General features: G+C 40.0%; 1 protein-coding gene across 1 annotated transcript; it reads left to right on the top strand.

Moving 5' to 3' along the window:
* The first annotated feature begins 152 nt into the window (after positions 1 to 152).
* On the top strand, positions 153 to 24,600 carry LOC133420079 (phospholipid scramblase 2-like). Its single transcript, XM_061709647.1, has 8 exons — positions 153 to 304; positions 855 to 941; positions 7,635 to 7,933; positions 14,374 to 14,416; positions 14,556 to 14,776; positions 18,996 to 19,157; positions 21,541 to 21,702; positions 22,880 to 24,600. Exons 2-8 carry the CDS (start codon positions 929 to 931, stop codon positions 22,937 to 22,939), a joined length of 960 nt encoding a protein of 319 aa, XP_061565631.1. The 5' UTR covers positions 153 to 304; positions 855 to 928; the 3' UTR covers positions 22,940 to 24,600.

Below are 24,600 nucleotides of genomic sequence, written 5' to 3'. Positions count from 1 at the left end.
TCACAGAGAGCAGTTAAACATCACTTGGCCGTTGATAAACCATTTCCCTCAAAACAGACACAATCCATACATTACTATATATATTTGGATAATCAACCGTCCACTGAAGCTTTATTAAATGTCTTTGATTCGTGAGGAGGAGGAAAGGTCCGCCAGTAGGCGTGGCCATAGCAACAGCAGTAACGACAAACAGGTTGAGAAAGAAACAAGACGCATCTTTCACTCCGTCGATCGTCTTTTCCTCAGCGTTTACTTCACTTGACTTGATTATACTTTCACTGCTGTCGGGACAGTTGCAAAGAAGGTGAGATTTCTGTACATTGGGGTAAACAGCGAATGAGGAGTTAAACCCAGCACTGAAGGGTTTGCTTGCATGCGGAAGATTCTGAGTTAGAAATTGTTATTTAAATTAAAAAAAAGTTTCTTTGACCTCGCAGTACGATCGGACTGTACTTGAGTCCACTATATACTTTTAGTTTTAGCAGCTTGGGTGAAATAAAGCGGTAAAAGTAACGATCTCAGCTCCACATTTGATAAAACATGTTGAAATCTTTGTTTGCTTTCAGCTTTTACACCTAAAACTTGCTGCTTCATGAACAAAAAACGTATTTTCTTGTTCCAGGGTTTCCTTTTTTTTCTCTCCGTGCATAATATTTTATGGTTATTGGCCACACTTGGCCTCTGCAATCGTGATAGTAAAATCGCGCTCATAAACGTTTGTGCAATGAGGGTCAGTGGCATGACAAGCTTTATTAAGACCCTATTGTTATTATTTCTGAAACCCCCTCCCATCCTTCTGGCTGGTATCACAAACCCCTCCTCTCCTTCCCTCCCCTCTTCCTCTCGGCTCTCAGTTTCCCAGAGAAAACCAGGGAGTGATACGGGAAGTGTGACGTCGTCTTTCTCCATTTAAAGCCGCCTCCCCATAATGTCCGCTCCTGGTAAGTGACTAAAGTTACTGAAAACATGTCTCACTTTCTTAATTAAAAACTGCACTTTTTTGTTTTTCTTCAAAGCTTCTCTGCTCATGACCTAAAAAACACCCCCATGATGATGCTTTTGTCATTCCTTTGTAATGATGAGGATCTTGTTTCATAGTTTCCACTCACTGACCTTACTTAACATGCCCGCACCTTGCTCTTATCCGGGTTTTTTCCCTTAGCCTGGAGAGATTTCAAGCTACCAGGGTTGTGAAATGTGACGGGTATCTCTAGAATTCCTGCTAAGCAACATTTACATGTTTTTAGTAATGCAGAGTCATCCCCGTGGGTGGAAAAAGAAAACAAACCAGAGCTCCAGGAAATTGAAAGTACCATTGTGTGGCCGTGTCGTGTGCTCATGCTTTTGAAGACACATGCTGCCAGTATCCTAGTTCAAATTTTTTTCTTTATATTTTTTTGTGTCTTTTCCTTCCTGAAAAATAGGGAAGGGAATGTGAAAGTAGGTGGAGCAACAGGAAGCTCTGGAGCTCCCATATATCAGTGCATACTTCTTCCCCTGACTTCAGACTTTTCTTAATGTACAAAAGGGATTTTTTTATTTTGCTTCCAGACTTTTTTCTATAATTTAAATTGGAAAAGTGGGTGGGACTTACCAGCACTGTGCTTCAATGGTTTAAATCTTACTTGCATGATAGGGCCTTTTTTGTGTCATTTGGAAACCATGAGTCTAAGAGAACCAAGATCACATGTGGGGTTCCTCAAGGGTCCATTCTCGGACCGCTTCTATTCAACATCTATATGCTACCCCTAGCTCAGATTATGGAACATCACAACATTTCCTACCATACTTATGCGGATGACACACAGCTCTATATTTCAGTGTCACCACATGACTACAGCCCCCTGATCTCATTGTGTAACTGTATTCATCAAATCAATGAGTGGATGTGGCAGAATTTTCTCCAGCTAAATGCAGAAAAGACAGAGGTGATCATTTTTGGCCCTAAAAATGAAAGGGAAAAGATCAGCGTTCACCTTGGCTCCATGTCATTGACAGCTACAAATCAAGCCAGAAATCTTGGTGTGATTATTGACTCAGACCTGAACTTCAACAGCCATCTAAAGTTTATCACTAAATCTGCCTATTACCACCTAAAAAACATTGCTAGAATTAAGGGGATTCTGTCTAAACAAGACATGGAAAAACTCATTCATGCATTCATTTTAGTAGGTTGGATTATTGCAATGGCATCTTTACAGGCCTTAACAAGAAATCAATCAGGCAGCTGCATCTGATCCAGAACGCTGGAGAGTCCTTACAAACACCAGGAAACTGGACCACATTACACCAGGAAACTGGACCACATTACACCAGGAAACTGGACCACATTACACCAGGAAACTGGACCACATTACACCAGGAAACTGGACCACATTACACCAGGAAACTGGACCACATTACACCAGGAAACTGGACCACATTACACCAGGAAACTGGACCACATTACACCAGGAAACTGGACCATATTACACCAGGAAACTGGACCATATTACACCAGGAAACTGGACCATATTACACCAGGAAACTGGACCATATTACACCAGGAAACTGGACCATATTTCACCAGGAAACTGGACCATATTACACCAGGAAACTGGACCATATTACACCAGGAAACTGGACCATATTACACCAGGAAACTGGACCATATTTCACCAGGAAACTGGACCATATTACACCGGTCATGAAACCACTACACTGGCTTCCAGTGAGTCAAAGGATAGAGTTTAAAATCTTACTGCTGGTCTACAAAGACCTGGATGGTCTTGGACCAAAATACATGGTTGATCGGTTAGTTCCTATGGAGCTCCCAGACCCCTGAGGTTCATCTGGATCTGGTTTGTTGTGGTTCCAGAACCAGAACCAAGCAAGGTGAGGCAGCGTTCAGTTATTCTGCTCCTCACCGGTGGAACAAACTTCCTGTAGACCTGAGGTCTGCTCCAACTGTAGATCCTTTAAATCAGGATAAAAACATTACTGTTTACTGAAGCTACTCTTAAATTAAATACTTACCTGCTGTACTCTACTGCCCTTATTTTTAACAGCTTGGGCTTTTTATTATTTTACTTCTTTTCTTATCATTTTATTTCATTTTATTTGTTATTTTAGCGTACTCTTAAATTAAATACTTTTTGAAAACTGCGCAAAGTTATGGATAAGCCCTGAATGCAGGCATTGTGACGTAGAATTGTCAAATTGGTTTGATTCACCGCACAAATCGGCACAGATTACTTTGTAATATTGTATTTGACCCGGTGTTTGTACGTTTTGACTGTATAGAAACGTAATTTTTGCCATTGAGCCGGTCTTTGTACGTTTTGACTGTATAGAAATTTAATTCTCGTCAGTTGTGTGAAATAAGACCTGGAAACAGGCATTGTGGCAGAGAATTGTCAAATTGGTTTAAATTCACCGAACCAAACTTCCTGTAGACCTGAAGTCTGCTCCAACTGTCAGCTCCTTTAAATCAGACCTAAAAACATTACTGTTTACTGAAGCGTACTCCTAAATTAAACTTACCTGCTGTATTCTACTGCCCTTACTTTTTAACAACTTGGGCTTTTTATTATTTTACTTCTTTTCTTATAATTTTATTCTTAATTTTTTCAATCTTATTTGTTATTTACTGTCTAATTATGTCTTGCTGCTTTTAATATCAATGTAAAGCACTTTGAATGACCTTGTGTTGAATTGTGCTATATGAATAAATTTGCCTTGCCTTGCCTTAAATTGGAGCTTGTGGGATTTAACATGTTGGTTTAAAGTCACTGCTGAGCTTCAGCTGAAAGGCCCTCTGAAATCAACCCATTTGTCATCAGAGTCACTGATCTGATGTTTCTGTTTCATTAAAATTAGGGGAATTATACCTGCGTGTGTGGCGTTTTATCACTTCCCATTTCAGGTAGATAGTGAGAGGATGTTAAAACCCACAGAAAATATCTCCCACACACACCCCAGCAGACCCATGCCAATGGTGTGTGCAGAGATCAAGCAGAAATGTAAACATGGGAACGTTTTCAGTTGACTTTTTTCTGTGGAGAAACTGGTTTTGGAGGTTTAGGGTAATGGAGCATGGAAAACATTGTCGTCATCAGTTCTGTTTTAAAACCACAAACAGGTGTACATGAGTCAACCGCTGTGTACAAAGGAAAAATCATCTTTATGATTATCTTAACTTCTTTCATTGGTCAGCTTATTGTATTGATTCATTGTTAAATAAATAAGTGTGAAATTTAATTTCCAGGCAGTCGACTGATGTTTTGTTTTGAATTAAAGCTCATAACCCAATTTAATCTCTTATTTACCTAATTTTTTTTTGTATTTTTTGTAACTGACAATAAGAAAATGACAGAAAATCTGATTTCAGAAGTTCTAACTGCAGAATCCTCTTTGGCACTTTTGTTTAATAAACTCCTCAAGGGTTTACTCATTCACCGAAAGTTAATTTAAGTATGATTAAACAACCAGGAACTGTGAAACACAATTACAGATGCTGACCTTTTTATACAACTGTTAAAAAGAGAGGTTGAGGTTGGTGGTCTTAAAGAGACAGGAGCTCAAACTGACGGTTTCAGCCAGACTGTGACTAGAGGGGCTGCAAGAATAATACTGGTTTTAAACCCAAAATTGTGTATATCTTCTAATATAGCTCCCAAAATTAAAGGATGAATTGTAAATTAGTATAATATGCACTTTTGATAAACCTCGGATGAGAGATCAGCATTCTTAAAATGTCTTGAAGACAGTTTCTTAGCATTCTTTATGATGATTTTTTAAATGCTGAGTAGATGCTTTTGTCATGGGCAGAAAAGGGTAAACATCTGATTTACAAAGAAGCTTTAAGGTGAAATACCCCAAAACACTTCTTCTTTTTAATTGTTGAATATAATTCATTCATGCTGCTCAAAGAAAAACTGAATTTAAAGCAGCAATGCTGCTCTCGAGGCACTGTGGTGTAGCAGGTAGTGTAGCCGTCTCACAGCAAGAAGGTCCAATTCCCGCCGGGGACGCTGTGGGCGCTGAAGTGCGTGTTAGTTCCCCCATGAGAAAGGGCCTTTCTGTGTGGAGTTTGCATGTTCTCCCCGTGTTCCCTTGGTAGCTAGGCCCAATCCCAATACATCCCCTACTTTTCTTCACTAGCCCTACTTTCTTTCACTCGCCCTTCTTTTCTTCACTACCCCTAAAAAAGAAGGGACAGATTTTAGGGCACTTGAGATCTTCCCAGGGCCCTGTCCCAATACTCCCACTACCCCTCGTTTTCATCCCTATTCCTAATCAGGAAGCTGAGAGCCAAAAGCTGTTTTAATTTCAGTTGTAGCGCTGTTAATATGGCACTTTATTAAGTTTTAATATTTTTTCAGGCGTAAAAGTAACTGTTAAGATCCCCAACCTGGGCTCAGTTTATCCAAATAACGCCTGTTAAGAAATTTGTTTCGGGGATGATAAGACCCGCCGGCCCCGGGGAGCAGCAGCTCACAGCCGGAGTACAGACGTGATCGCCGCATAACATCGACGCAGACCCTACAGCGTAGGTTACGTAACCTACGCCGTAGGCCTGCGTTGGTGTAACGCAGAACCATAAATCCCTTTATTCTGGCGTGATCTTCGGCAAACGGGAAACGAGTGATTATGTACATTCACTGAATGAATATTATGAAAGTAAAATATATATTTCTCGCTAGAAATGTAATCAAAACGCATTTTTATGCAGAAACTATCTCAAAATATTGATTTTATTCAATAAAAAATAAAAAATGTCCGCCATGTTTTTTTTTTTTGGATTCAGTCCGAAAATGACGACGAAAAGCATTCTGGGGAATTTTTTTGTCCCTAGGAAAACCCTACAAACGTAGGGACAAATTCATAGCCACTACACTACTTTTCGTCACTACCCCTAGGTGGAAAGAGGAATTGAAAGAGGAAAGTGGAATCAATGCAGGGCCCTCACTGGGTTGGTGGAGGATGACTTATGCCGCTTTTGCACTAGGACTTACTTGGCCCGACTCGGCTCGGCGCGGCTTTACACGGCTCTACTCGTGTGTTTTCGCACAGCCAGGGGAGAAGCGGGGAGGTTTGGGTGAAGCTGCTGTGACGTACTCGATTGCGCAACACCTTTGTTGTGTCGGCGCTGATGAGAAATCAGCTGGAGCCGGGAGCGGCTGAGAGTAAAACAGCCCGTCTACATCGCTTTTTTAATTTTTTCTCGACAGCCACCAGGTTTATGAACATCTGCACCTCAGAGTTGGATCACCAAACAGACGTTTTGCGCTTTATAATAAAATCGCTGCGAGTCGCGGGTCGCCTCGCTCTGACTCCCGCTTCCTGATTCAAACGTTTGACGGCCCCGCCCCCTGACCAATCAGAGGCGTGGAGGGTGGTGACGTCAGAAATAGTCCCTGCTCAGCCCGCAAAGAACCTGGCTGAAATGGTTACAGAAAAAAGTACCGACTTGGAACGGCTTTACACGTCTCAGCCCTAGTGCGAAAGCGCAAAACGGGTAGAACCGAGCTGAGGTGGTACCAGTGCAAAAGCGACAATAGGTAAGAGCACGGGGTGGTAAAAATGGGAAAAGATCGGGTATAAAAATATATAAAAAAAAAGCAATGCTGCTCTTACCTGGAGTGAGTGGAGTTGGTTGTGCTCAGTCAGAATGAGATCTGTAGATGTGATCCTTAGAAACCACAGTAGAGGCTGTGGTGTTGTGCTACTTGCTCACCTATAAATATGTTTTTGTGGCATTGTGGCTCTGCTGACTATTGGTTTGGTGGTGCGTTCAGGAACATGCAACACGAACTACATTAATCACACACGACGGTTATGAGCAGGTTATGGCTGACTCGTAGCCACACATACACGCATCATGACTACTGCCATCTTCAGTAAGCAACCTTACTTTTGTCTTCCAGGACTTTTGCATTGCTCTTGCAAAAGTCAGCAGGGATGAGGAGGGGCGTAACGTCTCCCTCCTCAAAACAGTTCCTGCAGGAATCCCTCTGAAGGGAGGTAAAGCTCTGGTGCTTAGTGGTTCTTCTGTGTAGCCTTTAGACCTGGAAAGCCCCAGAAAGAGGAAGGCGAAAAACAAATCATGGAGTGCAGCAGTTAAAAAAACTTACCCGTAATAGATCACTATGCAATGCCATTCTGCCACTCTGTTTTGAGGGAAAAGACTGTTAAACAAAGCCGCCTCAACTACCACAGAGCCAAACCTCAGAGTAACAAAGTCATGAAAATACTCAACCCAACGCTAACGGCTGCATAAAAACCAAGCTTGAACTTCTCACCAAAACATGGCAAAAATACACAAATGGAGCCAAATATTTCAAAATCCCCCAGCAATAAATACTGTAGATGAACTCAATTACCAAAGTAAACAGAAAAAGTTACAAGACGCTTGATAATGAATGTTACAGATCACAAACTAACAGTTACGCTTCACATCTGATTAAAAAAATCAACATCTCCTGCAAAGATTCTTTGTGACTCGTATGTAATGAATCTCTTACACCTGCTGTGACCTTTGCATTTTGTTTCTATACACTTTAGATTTCAAGATGCATCATTTCTTTTCATATAAACGCAGTTACAGCATAAATCTGTAAAAGGTGAGCAGATGTCATTGCTTCTTTCTTCAGGTTACCCGGGCTCTCCCAACCAGCCGCCCTACCCGATGCCTCAGCACGGTGGCCAGTCCGCGCCCCCGTATCCCGTTCCGACGGGGGGCTACGGAGACCCCAGTCAAGCCCCTCCACCAGGCTTCAGCATGGGGAACATGGGCTACAATCAGGGTCCTCCTGCTCCCGTCATGTATCAGCCGGGTCAAGGGCCAGAGTATGGAAGCCCGCACGGGGGGATATCCCCGGCTCCGGCCCCCGCCGCCGGGTCTCCTGCCCAGGCTGTCGGGGTCCCACCCGGGCTGGAGTATCTCACGCAGGTACGTAGTGTTTAACCATTTACAGTAGGGCTGGATATCAATTCAAATGTCAAGAATCGATTCGATTCCGATTCTTAATACCGGTATTCAAAATCGATTATCATGATTCGATCCGATTCGATATTGATTTGGCTTAGTGTTATTTAAAATGTTTTTTGAGCTGTTGCCTGAATTATATGACTGTAAAATTACTAGTGAAATAATAATTTCACAATAATTATTGTGAAATAACTAAGAAATAAATAACTCAAACAGGCCTTTCAATATCCATTTAAAGTGCAAAAAAGAAAGAAATTGCAACAGTTCATGCAGTAAACAAATCATTTTAGCTTATCTAATTTATTCTGTCACCACGCACACATATTGCCATGGAGCACCTGGCATTTTTCAGAAGTGTCATGACAAACTGTGTCCGACTGCTGGGATTAAAGTTCACCTGGCAAAAAAAAAAAAAAAATCGATCTTTAGACATAAGAATCGATTTTTAGGAATTAATATGAGAATCGATTTAGAATCTGCCTCTCACCTGAAATGAGCTGGGATAGGCTCCAGCAGACCCCCGTGACCCCGCAAGGGATAAAGCGGGTATAGATAATGGATGGATGGATGGATTTAGAATCGGAAAATCGATTTTTTCAACACAGGCCTAATTTTCAGTCGTTTCCATCTGTCCGTTTATCTGGCGGCAGATGTGTTTGGGTCATGCCTGGACGACCTCTGGGTCCGTTCTGTGACACGCACAGCAGTTCATCTGGCCGCTGATCAGTTGTTCAGAGGAATCCGACTGATCAAATCATTGAATTACCAAATCAGCAGTCCCGTCCAAACGGTCCTCCTCCTCTTGCCCATTGATGTTTCACTGCAGCTCAGACACTTTTTTGGCAACGGAATGACAGACAGCCACTTTAAAGCAGATGAGCTGCAGCTGACACTTCCGCTATATTTCCAACTTTAGTATATCAATATTTCAAACTGCTTAAAAAAAGAGGAAAGGAATTAGGATGTGCTTGTTTGCAAAAGTTACAGGGTTCTGTGTCTTGTCTAACCAGTAATGATGACGCTGGTTTAGTTTAGTTTTTCTGGGGATGAGAACAACTAAATACATTGAAATCATCATTGGGTTTGTATGTGTGTATATATATGTATGTGTATGTATGCATATGTATATTAAATATAGTTATAATGCACATATGCCTTAGGTTTTTACCGGCATGGTATCAACCATTAATATGTGTGCAGACAAGGTAAAAAAAAAAAAAAAGAAATCATCATTTTATTTTTAACAACCTTCGCTGTTCATTAGCTTAAACATGCAGGAATGTGGCAGGGGCGGATCTACAGGGGGGCAATGCTCTTGAGTGGGGGGCCAGCTGCCCCCCCCTTGCCCGCCTAATTTTAATGCTACTCTGACTACTCTAGAATGGAATTCCTTTTATTGTCATTTACACATGTACAGTGAGCTATACATACGTGGAATGAAACTGGAGTATCTCACTATTCAGTGCAACACGTAATAGTAGAAACAAATATGCATATAAATAATAAATACAAAAGGTGCAAAATATAAGTATGATGTATATGTAGATGACATAGAACGGCAGGAGGTATTGTTATTGCACGTTAAAATTATTGCAGAAAGTCCAGTTGGAGGGGTCGCCCTGTAATTACGTCATGTTAAAGTTTAGGGTGGCGATGGCTTTTCGGGAAGAAACTGTGTCTGAATGTGTTTGTCCTGGTCCTGGCGCACCTGTAGCGCCTCCCTGAGGGCAACAGGTCAGACAGTGCAATGCCACGGTGGGAGCTGTCCTTAGATTTATTTATTTGCACAGTTAAACATTACACAAATCAAGTCAAAAGAGCTTATCAGGTGCCTCCACCTATAGTTAACATAAAATTTAATATCATACTTATAAAAACAAAATATACAAATGAGCAGTTAGAAATCTATTCATGGGTTTCAGTCACGTGACATTTTTTGTTGTCAGCGCCATCTTGAGGACCGACCGAGGACCTTTCTGTCGCGCAGCCAATATGACGTCTCACCTAATAACTCACTTAACTCCCGAAGAACAGCAATGGTATCTACAGAAAATTGACACTTTAGGTTTCGATCCGTATCTAATATCTAATCAATTACTGACTCCACTCCAGTCTGCCAAAAACCTGCCAGATTTGTCGTTTGCGGACATATATATCTACCTGGTCCACAATCCTTCTCCATACACCGGCAAAGCTCTCAAAGCTTTTAAAGTACCAAAGCTTACCGCTACTTCACATCATGATGGGTTAAAGATGCCAAACTTCATCATGTGGAGGCCAAAAAAATGTTCGTGGTAACAAGAAAGGTAAGTGACAGTCTGGTGATGAATAGCATTGAATTGCCTGCACAGGATACGTTTATGTAATGAAAAGTAAGAAGGCAGTTCACTTTTTCAGTAACGTTACTACTCTAGAAAGTAAAAGCATATCATCATGTCACCATAAAACTTTATTAAAACATAAAATATAAAATATGATTTATTATATTATTAATGCAAATGTTCATCTTGCGCTCCCGATCTCCTGCGCGGTGCGTCCCGTGACGTCTCCATCACCAAGCGGCTCTCCCAAATCCAACTCAGCCTGGATCTCGTGTCCTCTGCTTTTTTCCCACATCTCAGTAATGATCTGACATGCTGACATGCTGGCTGCATTTAACACCATGAACACGCCGCTCATTCCACGCTGTTCGCTGTTTGATTGCGTCACCACACGCAGTTATTAATTGTTTTTTTTTTCCCCCACTTACAGGACCTTTTCTCTCCCTCCCGTCCGATGTTCTGGGACCTATATAATAATAGGATATTATTTATTTCTGCCACTTTATTGTGGTTTTTGTGGTGAAATGAGGAGGAATCATAGATAACTTCTCATTTCAACTAACTGGATCAGCCGTTCCTCATCATGACTGTTTCCTACAGCGCTTTCAACCGGCTTTCAACACGAGTGAAAGGAAGAAAATAAAAGAACATTTAAACATCACAATATCCCACGGCCCACTTAAAGCACTGATAAAAGGTCAATCCCGTTTTTTTAGACTTATTATTGTCGCATCCCACGGCACAACAGATAGACGGAATGCAGAAAGTCGGTCCTAAAGATGGCGCTGCGAGTACTGTGTGACGTCACATGATATCGATGAATAGATGATAGAAATTAAAGGAAAATTACAAAGAATTTACACAAAAGAAAAATGATCGGATATATGAAAAACGATAGAGTACAATTTAATAATTAAGAAACAAACAAAAAATAAATGACTAAATAACAAACCAAATGAACAAAAACAAAAAATTATTTCAAGGAGATTACACAAGACGATAACATTTTTCAGCACATCCATTACTTATGCCGGAGCAGTTCCATTTACAAAACAAAAATTAAGTGGTGTTTCAGACATCCTTTAAAACCGTTTTTTTGCTAAATGGGAATATGTATTCCATACTTTGACACCCCTGTACCATACCGTCCTTGATGATATTCCTGGCTCTGCTGAGTCAGCGGGAGGTGTAGATGTCCATGTGGGAGGGAAGAGGGAGGGCAGCCAACGATCTCCTGTGCCGTCTTGGCCCCCCTCTGGAGTCTCCCTGTCCGCTGTGCTGCAGCTACCCAACCAGACTGTGATACAGTATGTCAGCAGGCTCTCAATGGACGCGCGGTAGAAGCTCAAAAACTCCCCAATGCATTGAAATAAGGCATGAAATTATAATTTTTTAAAACTATAAAAGATAATCTTTGGCCCCTAAAATACTTAGTTATGCCCCCCCAGATGCGTATTTCATCTTATCTGTGTGACAGACCTCCAGTCATGAAGGTGGAGAGAGCGGACTGGCAAATGTCTGTTGGTTAAATAAGCTTCCACACCCCACAGGGGATATTTTCAATTATTTTTAAGTTCAAGTTAAATTTATTTACAGGACTGTCTCAAAAATTAGAATATTGTGATTTTCTGTAATGCAATTACAAAAACAAAAATGTCATACATTCTGGATTCATTACAAATCAACTGAAATATTGCAAGCCTTTTATTATTTTAATATTGCTGATCATGGCTTACAGCTTAAGAAAACTCTAATATCCTATCTCAAAAAATTTGAATATTCTGGGAATCTTAATCTTAAACTTTGCGATGAGCCCAGCGCTCCTGCAGCTCAGAGCACGTTTTGAGTTGCCAACCTATCGGCAAATCAGAAAGCATAATTATTTTGTTGCCAGAAAAGGTTTAGATTTCAGCCTCAAGGCTTCATGTCCTCTAAGACAACATTTGAAAACAGAAATATAACTTATTTTAGCAAAAAAGGAAGGAGCGACCATGAGAAGCCAGCAGAAGAAAGGGATAGAAATGAAGAAGAGAGAGTGGAGGAGAATCCAGGAGGTTCAGATGTGGGGAGAGCCACTGAGGGAGGAACAGAGCAGCAACAACGCGAGGAAGAAGACGAACAAGAAGACAGTGGTGGGAGGGATGAAGACAAAAGGGTGTCAGGTTCAGAAAATGGGACAAATACGTGTGATTTTGCTCATGCATAAGTGATGAAGATGAGGTGGAAACAGATGGCAGGGAGTCAGAACAACAACCCTCAATTTCAGCTGAACCAAGTGATATGTGTTTCTTATCCATTCAAAATTCAAGTGTAGCCACATAAGACAATACTCAATAAAATAACGTGCTTTAAGAAAAAATCCTCTGTTTTAAAAGGTTAGATGTGTGAAGCTTTACAATTAATCTTATTTTTACTCTAATTGTATTTAACCATATCCTGTGGTAACAGTGTTAGCTGCGTTTGGTAATTCTATCACTATGTTTTTTTGCTTTTTTTTCCCAGACATATCAAGGTGCAAATGGATGTAAGTTAGAGTATCAGGACCACTGAAGAAAAAAAAACATAATTCTGATTAGGGATGGGCGGTATGGACTAAAAAATGTATCACGATAATTTCTGGCATTTATCCCAATAACGATAAAAATGACAATAAAAAAAATACCAATTCAACATCTTTGTAACAATAAATCTATCTCGCTCTCAGATCCGCCATGTTTGTTACACAAAAACGTCATCAACAGGAATTTATCTTTCTTTCTTTCTTTCTTTCTTTCTTTCTTTCTTTCTTTCTTTCTTTCTTTCTTTCTTTCTTTCTTTCTTTCTTTCTTTCTTTCTTTCTTTCTTTCTTTCTTTCAGGCTCATTTCCTTCCTTCCTTCCTTCCTTCCTTCCTTCCTTCCTCCCTTCCTTCCTTCTTTCCTCCTGCTCTCTCCTTCCTTCTTCCCTTCCTCTTTTCTTCCTTCCTTCCTTCCTTCCTTTTTCCCTTCCTTCCTTCTTTCCTTCCTTCTTCCCTTCCTCTTTTCTCCCTTCCTTCCTTCTTTCCTTGTTTGTTTCTTTCCTTCCTTCCTTCCTTCCTTCCTTCCTTCCTTCCTTCACGTACGTTGTGCGTGGATTTAACGCAGAACCATAAATCAGCTTTACACAAAAACGTCATCAACGGGAATTTATCGTTTTTAGATGACAAATTCTTATTGTGAGGAATTTTTTTGACGGTATATCGTGAACGGTAAAATATCACCCATCTCTAAATTCTGATATTAAAGTCAGAATTCTTCAGTGGGCCTGATACTCTCCCGTAGGGGTGCACCAGTGCAACCTAATCTAAAGACGTTCCCCAAAACCCTGCAAGAAGCAGCATAAAGAAGTGTACATAGAATAGAATTTCTTCATAATGCGCTGATGTTGTCCCTGTCCAGAGCCCTGGCACCCGTTTGCCACCACATGTAAAATAATAGTCTAGATCTGCTACTGGAATGTTATATCTCATGTTTGAATCTTCCTTCCTTCCTTGTATCAGGCAACTCCCTAAAACATTATTTTAAGTATTTGCCCATCGTGAACAGGAAACATGGCATTGTTTTTAAAATTTTTATTGTTCCCTTATCTGTTGCTGAAATAAAATCTCACACGTTAACGTAAACGGTGTTTATACTAGAAAACAATTAAAGAAATCGGGCTTCTGTTTATGATTATTCAAATTGGTTTACTGCATCTTGCTGTGCTTCTTAAAACCATTTTTTACGGGCAAGACAAAGTATGACCTCTGTTCTTGGAATTCACAAAGTTCATGTCCTGTATTGTTCTTGTGAAAACAATCTGGAGGTGTTTAACGAAGCACCAACTCACAATAAATTGAAGTTGCTTTTTTTGGCTCCAAAGCAAATAACTCAAAGGAGAAGAAATGTGTGCATACAGTACATTGATAGTGGCGGTGGCCTGTGGTTTTATGTAAATACATGACATACTTCTTTGCATTGCATTTCATGTTAAATGTCTACAACGTTTATCACATGAGAAACAAGATTATTATGTTCTGAAGTGTTAAACGGGACTTGTGGGTCTTTTTTCTTGTTTTGTTTCAGATCGACCAGATCCTGATCCATCAAAAAGTTGAGCTCCTGGAAGGTAAAACCGATCTCTCTTTCACTGGTCATTCATTCATTTCACTAGTCATCATGAGGAAGTGTCCCACATGTCTGCTGAACTGTTTAACTCATATGCTGTGATTCAACTTTTCCTCCCTCCGTTTTCAAACCGCACCCAGCATTCATTGGCTTCGAGACAAACAATCAGTACGAGATAAAGAACAGCCTCGGGCAAAAGATCTACAAGGCCAAGGAGAAAAACGACTGCTGCACGAGGAACTGCTGCGGCTCCATGCGCAGCTTTGACATGAAAATCAAGGACGTCATGGACAGGGAGGTCATTCGCCTCATCCGGCCTTTCCGCTGCGTCTCTTGCTGGTGTCCCTGCTGCCTGCAAGAGGTCTGAATCTTTCTACTTGTGTGTGTTTGCTTATAAATGACGGTTGTGAATGTTTCCAAAGTTGTTAATAGCTTCGTATTGATTCATCGCACCTACAGTAAACCAACAATGTTTAACTGAAGTGCCAAACTGCCCCAAGCAATCAATGCAAATACACAGTAGATAAATATCCTTATCTTATTCGTGTTACATAGGTGAGGTTTTATTGCGGCATTAGGACTAATATTTGACTCATTGACTGATTGAGGAAGCTTTGATGGGGAATAAATCCGTCACCCAATCAAAGATTGTGTGGTGGCGTGATGGCTGACTTAAAGGGGACCTATTATGGCATCTAATACCTATTTTAAACAGGCCTTGAATGTCTTAAAAACAAGCTTTTGATTGTTTTTGATAAATAAATTAGAAATTCTGCCTCTGAGCCATGTCTTTATCTTCCCATTCTCTAACCTCATTATCTATGCAGGATTCTGAGTGGGCGGGGCTATGATAATGAGGCTCTGTGCTGATTGGCTGCCTGAATGACGCGATACACCGCTACGGAAAAATGGCGGAAGCTCCGGCCGACGGAGTTACACCGTGTCCTAACACCGTGTCCTAACACCGTGTCCTAACACCGTGTCCTAACACCGTGTCCTAGCACCGTGTCCTAACACCGTGTCCTAACTGCATGCGATGCGAGCGAGCGTCAGCGACAAAATCAATTCCATTGCTTTATTTTCTATTGGACTGTCCTAACTGCTTGGCGCGGCGTTTTGAGCTGAACATTTGTCGGGCGCCCTGCTTCTATTTTCTTGCTGTCGCTCGCGGTGAAAGCCGGTTGAAAGCGCTGTAGGAAACGGTCATGGATGAGGAACGGCTGATCCAGTTAGTTGAAATGAGAAGTTATCTCTATGCAGTGTGCGAAATACCCATCCATATTCGGGGGGGTTCCTAACTCACGTTTTTTTGTTTTTTTTTGTTTTTTAAACAGTGTGGCCCTATGCAATAAACCAATACAATCAGCCTACTATAGCCTATGACAAATACACGCACACTTTAAACCATTTTACATGCACGTTGTTTTACAAACGGGAGGCAAAATTGTGCATTACGATGCAGAATGTTATTTGCAAATTAAATCTGATAATTAAAATAAGACATTAATTGACACCACACTGGTGCACTTAATGAATAAATGCCAGGTATAAGACACTGGCGCACAACCAGTGCATTGCAGAAACGAATAAACAAACAAAATAAGCTAATGTATTTTTTTAGATAAATAAAAAAAAATACAATGAAAATGAATTGTGCATTCAAATAACAGTAATAACAACAAATGCCACTATCGGAGATGTGCAATCAGTGCACTTAAACAGATCCTCAGCCTGCACAATGATGACTGATTATTTAACGTTATGTAACAATCCAGGAAATTATGTTTTAACACAGCTGTGTGAACACATTCACAAATTCCACTCATAACAGGTGATCACGCAAAATAAAAAAAAAACAAACATGATGGCTCTCAACAGGTGGATTCATGCAGCTTACACATTCACAAATCACACTCATAACAGGCCATAACGCAAAATAATAATAACAATAATTAAAAAAAAACATTCAGGCCATATTAAGCAGGCTGGCCTCTTACCTTAAGTTAAAGCAAGTCACTGCTAGCAGCGGGGGCGCAGTAGCATCTGCCCCAAAGCACTCGGCCTCGACTTCACTTCCTTCACCAGAGGTGGGAGAGGAACGGGACCCTCTGTTGTGACATTGTCTCTCTCCTCATCTCTGGCTGCTACTGACACCTTTTTTGATGTGAACCCAAAGTGTGCAAGTGACACACTCTTGAGTTAGCTTCCGCTTAGCCATGTTATTGTGGCATCTCAACTAGCCGGCCTACGTCATTGCGCTTTGCTGGCGCACATGGCTAATTTGCATACATAAAGGTGCAGGACTTGTGTTAAACCAATAAAAGTTTGGAATTGTGAATACTTGATATGGCGATCTCTTAAACATATTTAATTGACCATTAGTGACAATCAAATTATTATATTATATTATATAGCCTAATTTATTTATTTTTTTGACAACATTGAGACCCCCCCTAAATTTGGCTTTTGAGTCCTTCAGGGGGGCTCAAGGGTTAATCGGGGGGGTCCGACCCGGCGGCGGAGTTACCGTGTCTTAACTTCATGCGACGCGAGCGAGCGTCAGCGACAAAATCAATTCCATTGCTTTATTTTCTGTTAAACTGTCCTAACTGGCCGCAGCGCGATGCGGCGCGCCGTTTTGAGCTGAACATTCGCCGGACGCCCTGCTTCTATTTTCTTCCTGTCGCTCGCGTTGAAAGCCAGTTGAAAGCTGTAGGAAACGGCTGATCCAGTTAGTTGAAATGAGAAGTTATCTCTATGATTCCTCCTCATTTCACTACAAAAACCTCAATAAAGTGGCAGCTGCTGGAGGGAGATGGACAGAGAGCGTCCGATGTCACGCAGTGCTACGATAGTCGGACGCTCGCATGCAGTTACACGGTTTTATAGTTGTGGGCGTGGTTTGCATTTTGGTTATGTAATGAAAGGGTGCAGAATCTGAACGGCTCGTAGAAGCCACATCACACTGGACGGCTCATCCGGGCAGCTGTACAGACACTGCAGAATTTGGTTGCTTTCCTCCTTCTCTGAGTTGGCAGGCTGAGGGGAGACCACTTTATATATGTTAAAGCAAGAAAAAAACCTGTTTTTCATAATAGGGCCCGTTTAAGCGAAGAGCCAGGATGCATCATTAGCCCGGCCAGCGGTGGCCACTTACTTGATATTAGTTTTCTTGTGTAAAATGGATCTGGTGCCCCTCCCAGTCGTTTCCATCAATACAGAGCACATGAAACAGCTGCAGCGGAGACGGGGGAGAGGGTGGGGGTGGCTTAATGTAATGGATCATACAGGAATGTCCAAGAGCCACGACCCTGAAAACATCTTTAGACTGCAAAACTGCGCTGGCACTGCACTCCTTTTGGATGTCTTGTGATGATGCTGGTTGCTGCGTTGGCTACGTCACATGCTTCTCTGATTGGTTGTGTCTCTGTCTCTATCCCGCTTTCTGTTTGTCTGTCCATCTCTCTCTATCAGTCTCTTTGTCTGCCTCTCTGTCTTCAAAGCGGCAGCACCGTGAACAATGCGGCCATGCACTCACACTTTTTTCAATTCTTTATATTACACTATTCTCAGACGACGCATCATGCAAAGTATTTCATTTAAATCCTTTTTTGAAGCGCCTGCTCTTTTACAAATCCTTTCAGACAAATATTTTTCAGCTGTAACTCGTCTCATGTTTACATGAACATGAATTAAAAACAAAAGAAGAAGAAAATCAGTGCTCACTACTTTTTAGTAAATCTTTAAGACCTGTGTATTTTATCTATTCATTCATTTACGTCCTTCCACAGTGAAAGTTAAAAATGAGTCTTCATGTGGTACCACTGCAAATCACAGACAGGGTGGGACAGGACAGATCAGGTTTTTTTCATTCTGTTTTTTTTTCTACAGTTCATCAATAAAAGGAGTCAAGTATCAGATGGTGACATAATTTAAGAGTGAATTTCTGGCTTTTTTTGTGCAGATTTTGAAATATTGGCTTGTGAGATAGCCTCAAACACTACAGATCAGTTTAAAAAAGGCAGGCAATGTGATAACCTATAATGTAGATCGAAATATGTATTTTTTAAATTATCCTTTAGTTTTTTTAAAACCAGGTCTGATAAAAATGCAACGGTTGTAAATATGCTCTTGCCGCCTTGTTGCTGACGGTCGTGTATCTGCGTCTCCGCGCACCCGTCTCCTCCTGCAGCGCTCAGTCAGGACCATGAATGGCTCTTTGTCCAACCTGATTACTTCCTTGACTTCCCTCCTCTGACATCCCTCCTCTGAGAGCTCCCTCCCCGTTTAATCACATCATAGCGGTCTGTCCACGGCGCGTTCCCACTGGCTCGGGCCCAAGTCGCCACTCTCACATACTGCAGCTCTCTGTTCACCTCTCAGACAGGAACCATGTGAGATGCGTTACCTTTGTTACGAGGTTTCACAATGGAGCCGTTAAAGTCTCAGCTCCCATTCCTGCTGTCGCGTGGGAAGAACTCCATCCCCTCGTGATGCTTTATTTATAGTTGAGGTTTGCCAGGTCAGGATACCGTCCTAATTGTGTGTGGCATGTCTAAGTTTAAGAGTGTGATTTACAGATGGAGGTCCAGGCACCGCCGGGGACGACCGTGGGCTACGTCCAACAGGACTGGCACCCTTGTCTGCCAAAGTTTTCCATCCTCGGACCAAACAAGGAGACCGTGATGAAACTGGATGGGCCCTGCTTCGCCTGCAACTGCTGTGGGGACGTCAACTTTGAGGTGCACACAGAAATCTGCACTGAGGGAATGGGAACGAAGCAATAGTTGGAATTTCTTTTTTATTTTTGGCAGAAAGATGTTGACAGAACTTTACAGCATACTGACTTTGATTTTGAATTTGATTCGAAGATTTTATTTTGATTTGATTTGAAGATTTTATTTCGAACATGCAAGATAAAAAAGAGTACAAAAAAGTAAAAAAAACAGAATACAAATATATATATACGGAGTAGGAATGAAGTAAGCACTTATCGAGTCCTACCCCTGAATCTTACATACATTCTTACATCTAACATCCTTACCAGTGTGCGAAATACCCATCCATATTCGGGGGGGTCCCTAACTCGCGTTTTTGTTTTTTGTTTTTTGTTTTTTAAACAGTGTGGCCCTATGCAATAAACCAATACAATCAGCCTACTATAGCCTATGACAAATACACGCACACTTTTAACCATTTTAGATGCACGTTGTTTTACTAATAGGAGGCAAAATTGTGCATTACGATTCAGAATGTTATTTACAAATTAAATCTGATAATTAAAATAAATAAAAGACATTAATTGGCACCACACTGGTGCACAGTGCACTTAATGAATAAATGCCAGGTATAAGACACTGGTGCACGACCAGTGCATTGCAGAAACGAATAAACAAATCAAATAGGCTAATGTATTTTTTTAGATAAATAAAAAAAAATACAATGAAAAGGAATTGTGCATTCAAATAACAGTAATAACAACAAATGCCACTATCGGAGACGTGCAATCAGTGCACTTAAAGAGATCCTCAGCCTGCACAATGATGACTGATTATTTAACGTTATGTAACCATCCAGGAAATTATGTTTTAACACAGCTGTGTGAACAAATTCACAAATTCCACTCATAACAGGTGATCACACAAAATTGAAAAAAAAAAACATGATGGCTCTCAACAGGTGGATTCACGCAGCTTACACATTCACAAATCACACTCATAACAGGCCATAACGCAAAATAATAATAACAATAATTAAAAAAAAAACATTAGCTCTCAAGTGGGTTCAGGCCATATTAAGCAGGCTGGCCTCTTACCTTAAGTTAAAGCAAGTCACTGCTAGCAGCGGGAGCGCAGTAGCATCTGCCCCGGAGCTCTCGGCCTCGACTTCACTTCCTTCAACAGAGGGTGGGAGAGGAACGGGACCCTCTGTTGTGACATCGTCTCTCTCCTCATCTCTGGCTGCCACTGACACCTTTTTTGATGTGAACCCAAAGTGTGCAAGTGACACCCTCTGGGTTAGCTTCCGCTTAGCCATGTTATTGTGGCATCTCAACTAGCCGGCCTACGTCATTGCGCTTTGCTGGCGCACATGGCTAATTTGCATACATAAAGGTGCAGGACTTGTGTTAAACCAATAAAAGTTTGGAATTGTGAATACTTGATATGGTGATCTCTTAAACATATTTAATTGACCATTAGTGACAATCAAATTATCATATTATATTATATAGCCTAATTTATTTATTTTTTTGACAACATTGAGACCCCCCCTAAATTTGGCTTTTGAGTCCTTCGGGGGGGTCGGACCCCCCCGAACCCCCCCGTATTTCGCACTCTGATCCTTACATATAATAAGACGAGTTTCAATAAGCTTACTTATAAAACACCCATACCTACTTTAATAACTGTTCTATACAGTGATATAATACTCAATTATATGTATATATAAATATAGTCCAAATCAAACAAATCAAGGCAAACAAAAGAAAACAAACAAACACCCATCATTTAGTTGTGCTACTATGTATGTATGTATGTATGTATGTATGTATGTATGTATGTATGTATGTATGTACTAATAGAAGTAATTATAATGCATAGTATTACATTATCATTACTTTACTATAATACTACAATATAATAGAGAACAATAGACAGCAATGGTATAACAATATACTTTAATAACTATATGAGAGTAGATATGCTATATATACATTGGTTCATATATTTACTTCCAATTATATACATAAAAAATACTATAAATCTATTTATCGACATATCTACATATATATAACTATAAATCAATATATATATTAATGGAGATATAGATACACAAATACTCTACGTATAATACAACTCAATATATCCATATACATACCTACATATAACATATCTATATCCATAATATACATCTATATATCTACATATATTAATAAATGTACATATCTACATGTTTATTCGCATCTGTATTTTGAATAGATTGTTTCTTTGTATCTTTTTTTAAATGGTGATATGTTTTGACTTTGTTTTAGCTCCATGCTCAGACTGTTCCACAGTTTCACTCCATAGGTCGACATGCAGAACATTTGTGACGAACACCAGTGTTTCTTTTGATTGTTTTCAGCTGAAGGGGAAAGATGGCGATCACACCATCGGTCGCATCAGCAAGCAGTGGAGCGGCCTCCTGAAGGAAGTCTTCACCGACACTGACAACTTTGGCATCCAGTTCCCACTGGACTTGGACGTGAAGATGAAAGCTGTCCTCATGGGCGCCTGTTTCCTGATTGTGCGTCCCAGATCTTAGTGACCACAACTTAGTTAGTTAGTTAATATTTATTTTGGTCAATCACAAACATAAAAATCAACAAACAAGATAGCACAGGTTTTTCCCTGGTCAACATTGTGATTATTTTGACCGAAAAGGTCTGGGCTTGAAGCATAAAGCTTGTCTTGCTCACCTTTTAACAGAATAGAATACAGGACTGTCTGCAAAAATGTCATACATTCTGGATTAATTACAAATAAACTGAAATATTGCAAGCTTTTTATTATTTTAATATTGCTGATCATGGATTACAGCTTAAGAAAACTCAAATATCCTATCTCAAAAAATTAGAATATTCTGGGAATCTTAAACTGTAAACCATAATCAGCAATATTAAAATAATAAAAGGCTTGCAATATTTCAGTTGATTTGTAATGAATCCGGAATGTATGATATTTTTGTTTTTTTAATTGCATTACAGAAAATAAAGAACTTTATCACAATATTCAAATTTTATGAGACAGTCCTGTATACAAAAAGAACAAATGAAGTATCATGAGGCTACACATAATAATAATAATAATAATAATAATAATAATAATAATAATAATAATAATAATAACAAAAATATTGACGATGACGATGATGATGATGATGATAATAATAATAATATTAATAATAATAACAAAAATAATGACGATGATTATGATAATAATAATAATAATAACAAAAATAATGATGATGATGATAATGATAATAATAATAATAATAATAACTGTAATAATAGTAATAGTAATAATAATGATAATAATAATGATAGCTCTGAAAACAAAAAGTGAAAAGATGCTAAGGAAAACCGACAAAACCAATTTAAGTTGTCATTTAATCTCATGCATGTGTACATTCTTCTTTGTTTGCTTATTGTGCTCCTATATATGTGTCCATTACCTTTGCTTTGAATAATATCTTGTATGCTTTTATCGAGTTTGCTAGTTTAAGGTCGTTATCTCATGAGTTCCACAGTTTTACTCCTAAAACGGATAAACATCTGCCCTTTGTATTTGTTCTTATTGCTGCTGTGTCAAACATTGCTGTTCACCTGAGGTCATAATTAACTGCTTATTAATTAGCTGTGGGATAATTAACTGTCAGTGGTTCTTTGTTAATTTAATTTGACATTTTTTGTGCTGCTCTGCAGGATTTCATGTTCTTCGAGAAAGTCGGGGAGGCCAACCAGCGCAGCTCGGTGTTTTCATAGCCGAGGACAAAGAAGAAGAGGTGAAGCAAATGCACGGCCACAAGGGTCCTCTCATATTATTCTCTGTCTGTACTTTATTTTTACACTTGTTCGGTGCCAGTCCCACGATCCATTTATAGACACGTGGACATTCTGAGCTAATCAACTCTTGATTAGGTTGAATAGTTTGGGATTTAAATGTAACAGCAGATACTCGTGTTCTTTAAACTCCACACCGTCCACAGATGTTTGTTCAGCTTTGAAGTGAAATTCACCCTGACCCTGAATGTTTGTTTTTCTTCCCCTGTCCACATGTAAAAAATATACTCACACACTGATATTTTTGATAAATTGTTCATCTTTTATGAAGACATTGTAGAACATCTAGTCTCGGTGCAATATTCTTGTAGCTTTAGTTTTATAAAAGTATATCCTTGGCTTTGTTTATACGATGCTCACACCAGCTTCCTGATGGTAGGGCACATCTTCAGGTCCACCTTTGTAGTCGTTAAAGTTTCTCCGGACACTCTCAGTCCATCCGGACTTTAGTGATCACTTTTCATCACTTCAGATCCAGAAGTTTAATTTAATTAGTGCTCATTCTCATGAATAAATATCGGCTGACATTCCCAGCATCTTCATCCGTGTGATGTGTTTGGTGTTAACTCGCTAATTTTAGCATGTAAAAACACCAAAAACGTGTATGAAATGGTAAACATTATATCTGGTGAATAACACCACGTTAATATTGTCACCATTTGATTCAAAAGAGCCTGTGCATCGGTCTAGCTTCTGTTTTCTAGCATTTTCTAAAGTTTAACAGAAAATGTGCTCCTCAAATGAGGAAGTGTTGGGTGGGAAGAGAGAAGTTGTGCAAGGAAGTCTTGACAGAGTGCAGACCTGCCTAAGTTACCCAAGTTAACACGTTCACACGTTCACCACAGAGCTTCGTTTGTCTCTTTATGGTTTTCACACTTGTGTTGTCAGACCCTGTTGTGCACAACAAGCTGTGAGAGTAAATGGGTTGCATTGGTTATAGCATGGGGTTAGCAAGAATGTCACTGCTACACCTTAACCCCACCCTTCAGCTTCTCACCTGGACACCTGTGTGTTCTTTGTAGGGCAGCATGAAAATATAGGAATGAAATAATGCAAATTTAGGGTGAAAAAAAGGAGGAGAAACATGTATGTAAAAGAGCAATAAAAAGCAGAAGTTGAGGTCTGCTGCACTAGTTAATAGTTCAAACATTAACATCTGTTGTGTACCAGAGACCCAAGTGTGAACTTTAACCTTCTTCACGGTGTGTTTTCCTTTTCTTTTTTTTTTTCAAAATGCCCTTTTGGTTCTGTTTAATATGCATCTTTGTTCTTGTGCCTCCTGTGACATGTTGCCACTATTGCTGACTAATCCACTGCAGCTAACTAATACACTGCCACTAACTAAAACTGTCTTATTTTCCTTTGCATAGAAAAGGAAAAATGATCCAAAACATGTACAGTGTTTAATGCAGATGTTTGTTTACTCTTTTACTGTTAATCTGTACCATACGCCTCAGTAATACAGGCTGAATCTGCCTTTTTTTTTTATCAACTGTTTCCTACAACTGTTTCCTTATTATGCTATTTGCTCTCATCGAAAAAAATGTATTTCAGAAAATAAAACAAACGCCATGTTAAACCTC

The sequence above is a fragment of the Cololabis saira genome, chromosome 20, assembly GCF_033807715.1.
Source record: "Cololabis saira isolate AMF1-May2022 chromosome 20, fColSai1.1, whole genome shotgun sequence".
NCBI lineage: Eukaryota > Metazoa > Chordata > Actinopteri > Beloniformes > Belonidae > Cololabis > Cololabis saira.
This window is presented reverse-complemented; position numbering and strand designations above follow the sequence as displayed.

Excerpts from the sequence above, each read along its gene's own strand:
- LOC133420079 (XM_061709647.1), top strand. Across the intron at positions 14,777-18,995 it reads GTCCCTGCTGCCTGCAAGAG|ATGGAGGTCCAGGCACCGCC; the intron begins GTCTGAATCTTT and ends TGTGATTTACAG. Across the intron at positions 19,158-21,540 it reads GTGGGGACGTCAACTTTGAG|CTGAAGGGGAAAGATGGCGA; the intron begins GTGCACACAGAA and ends GATTGTTTTCAG.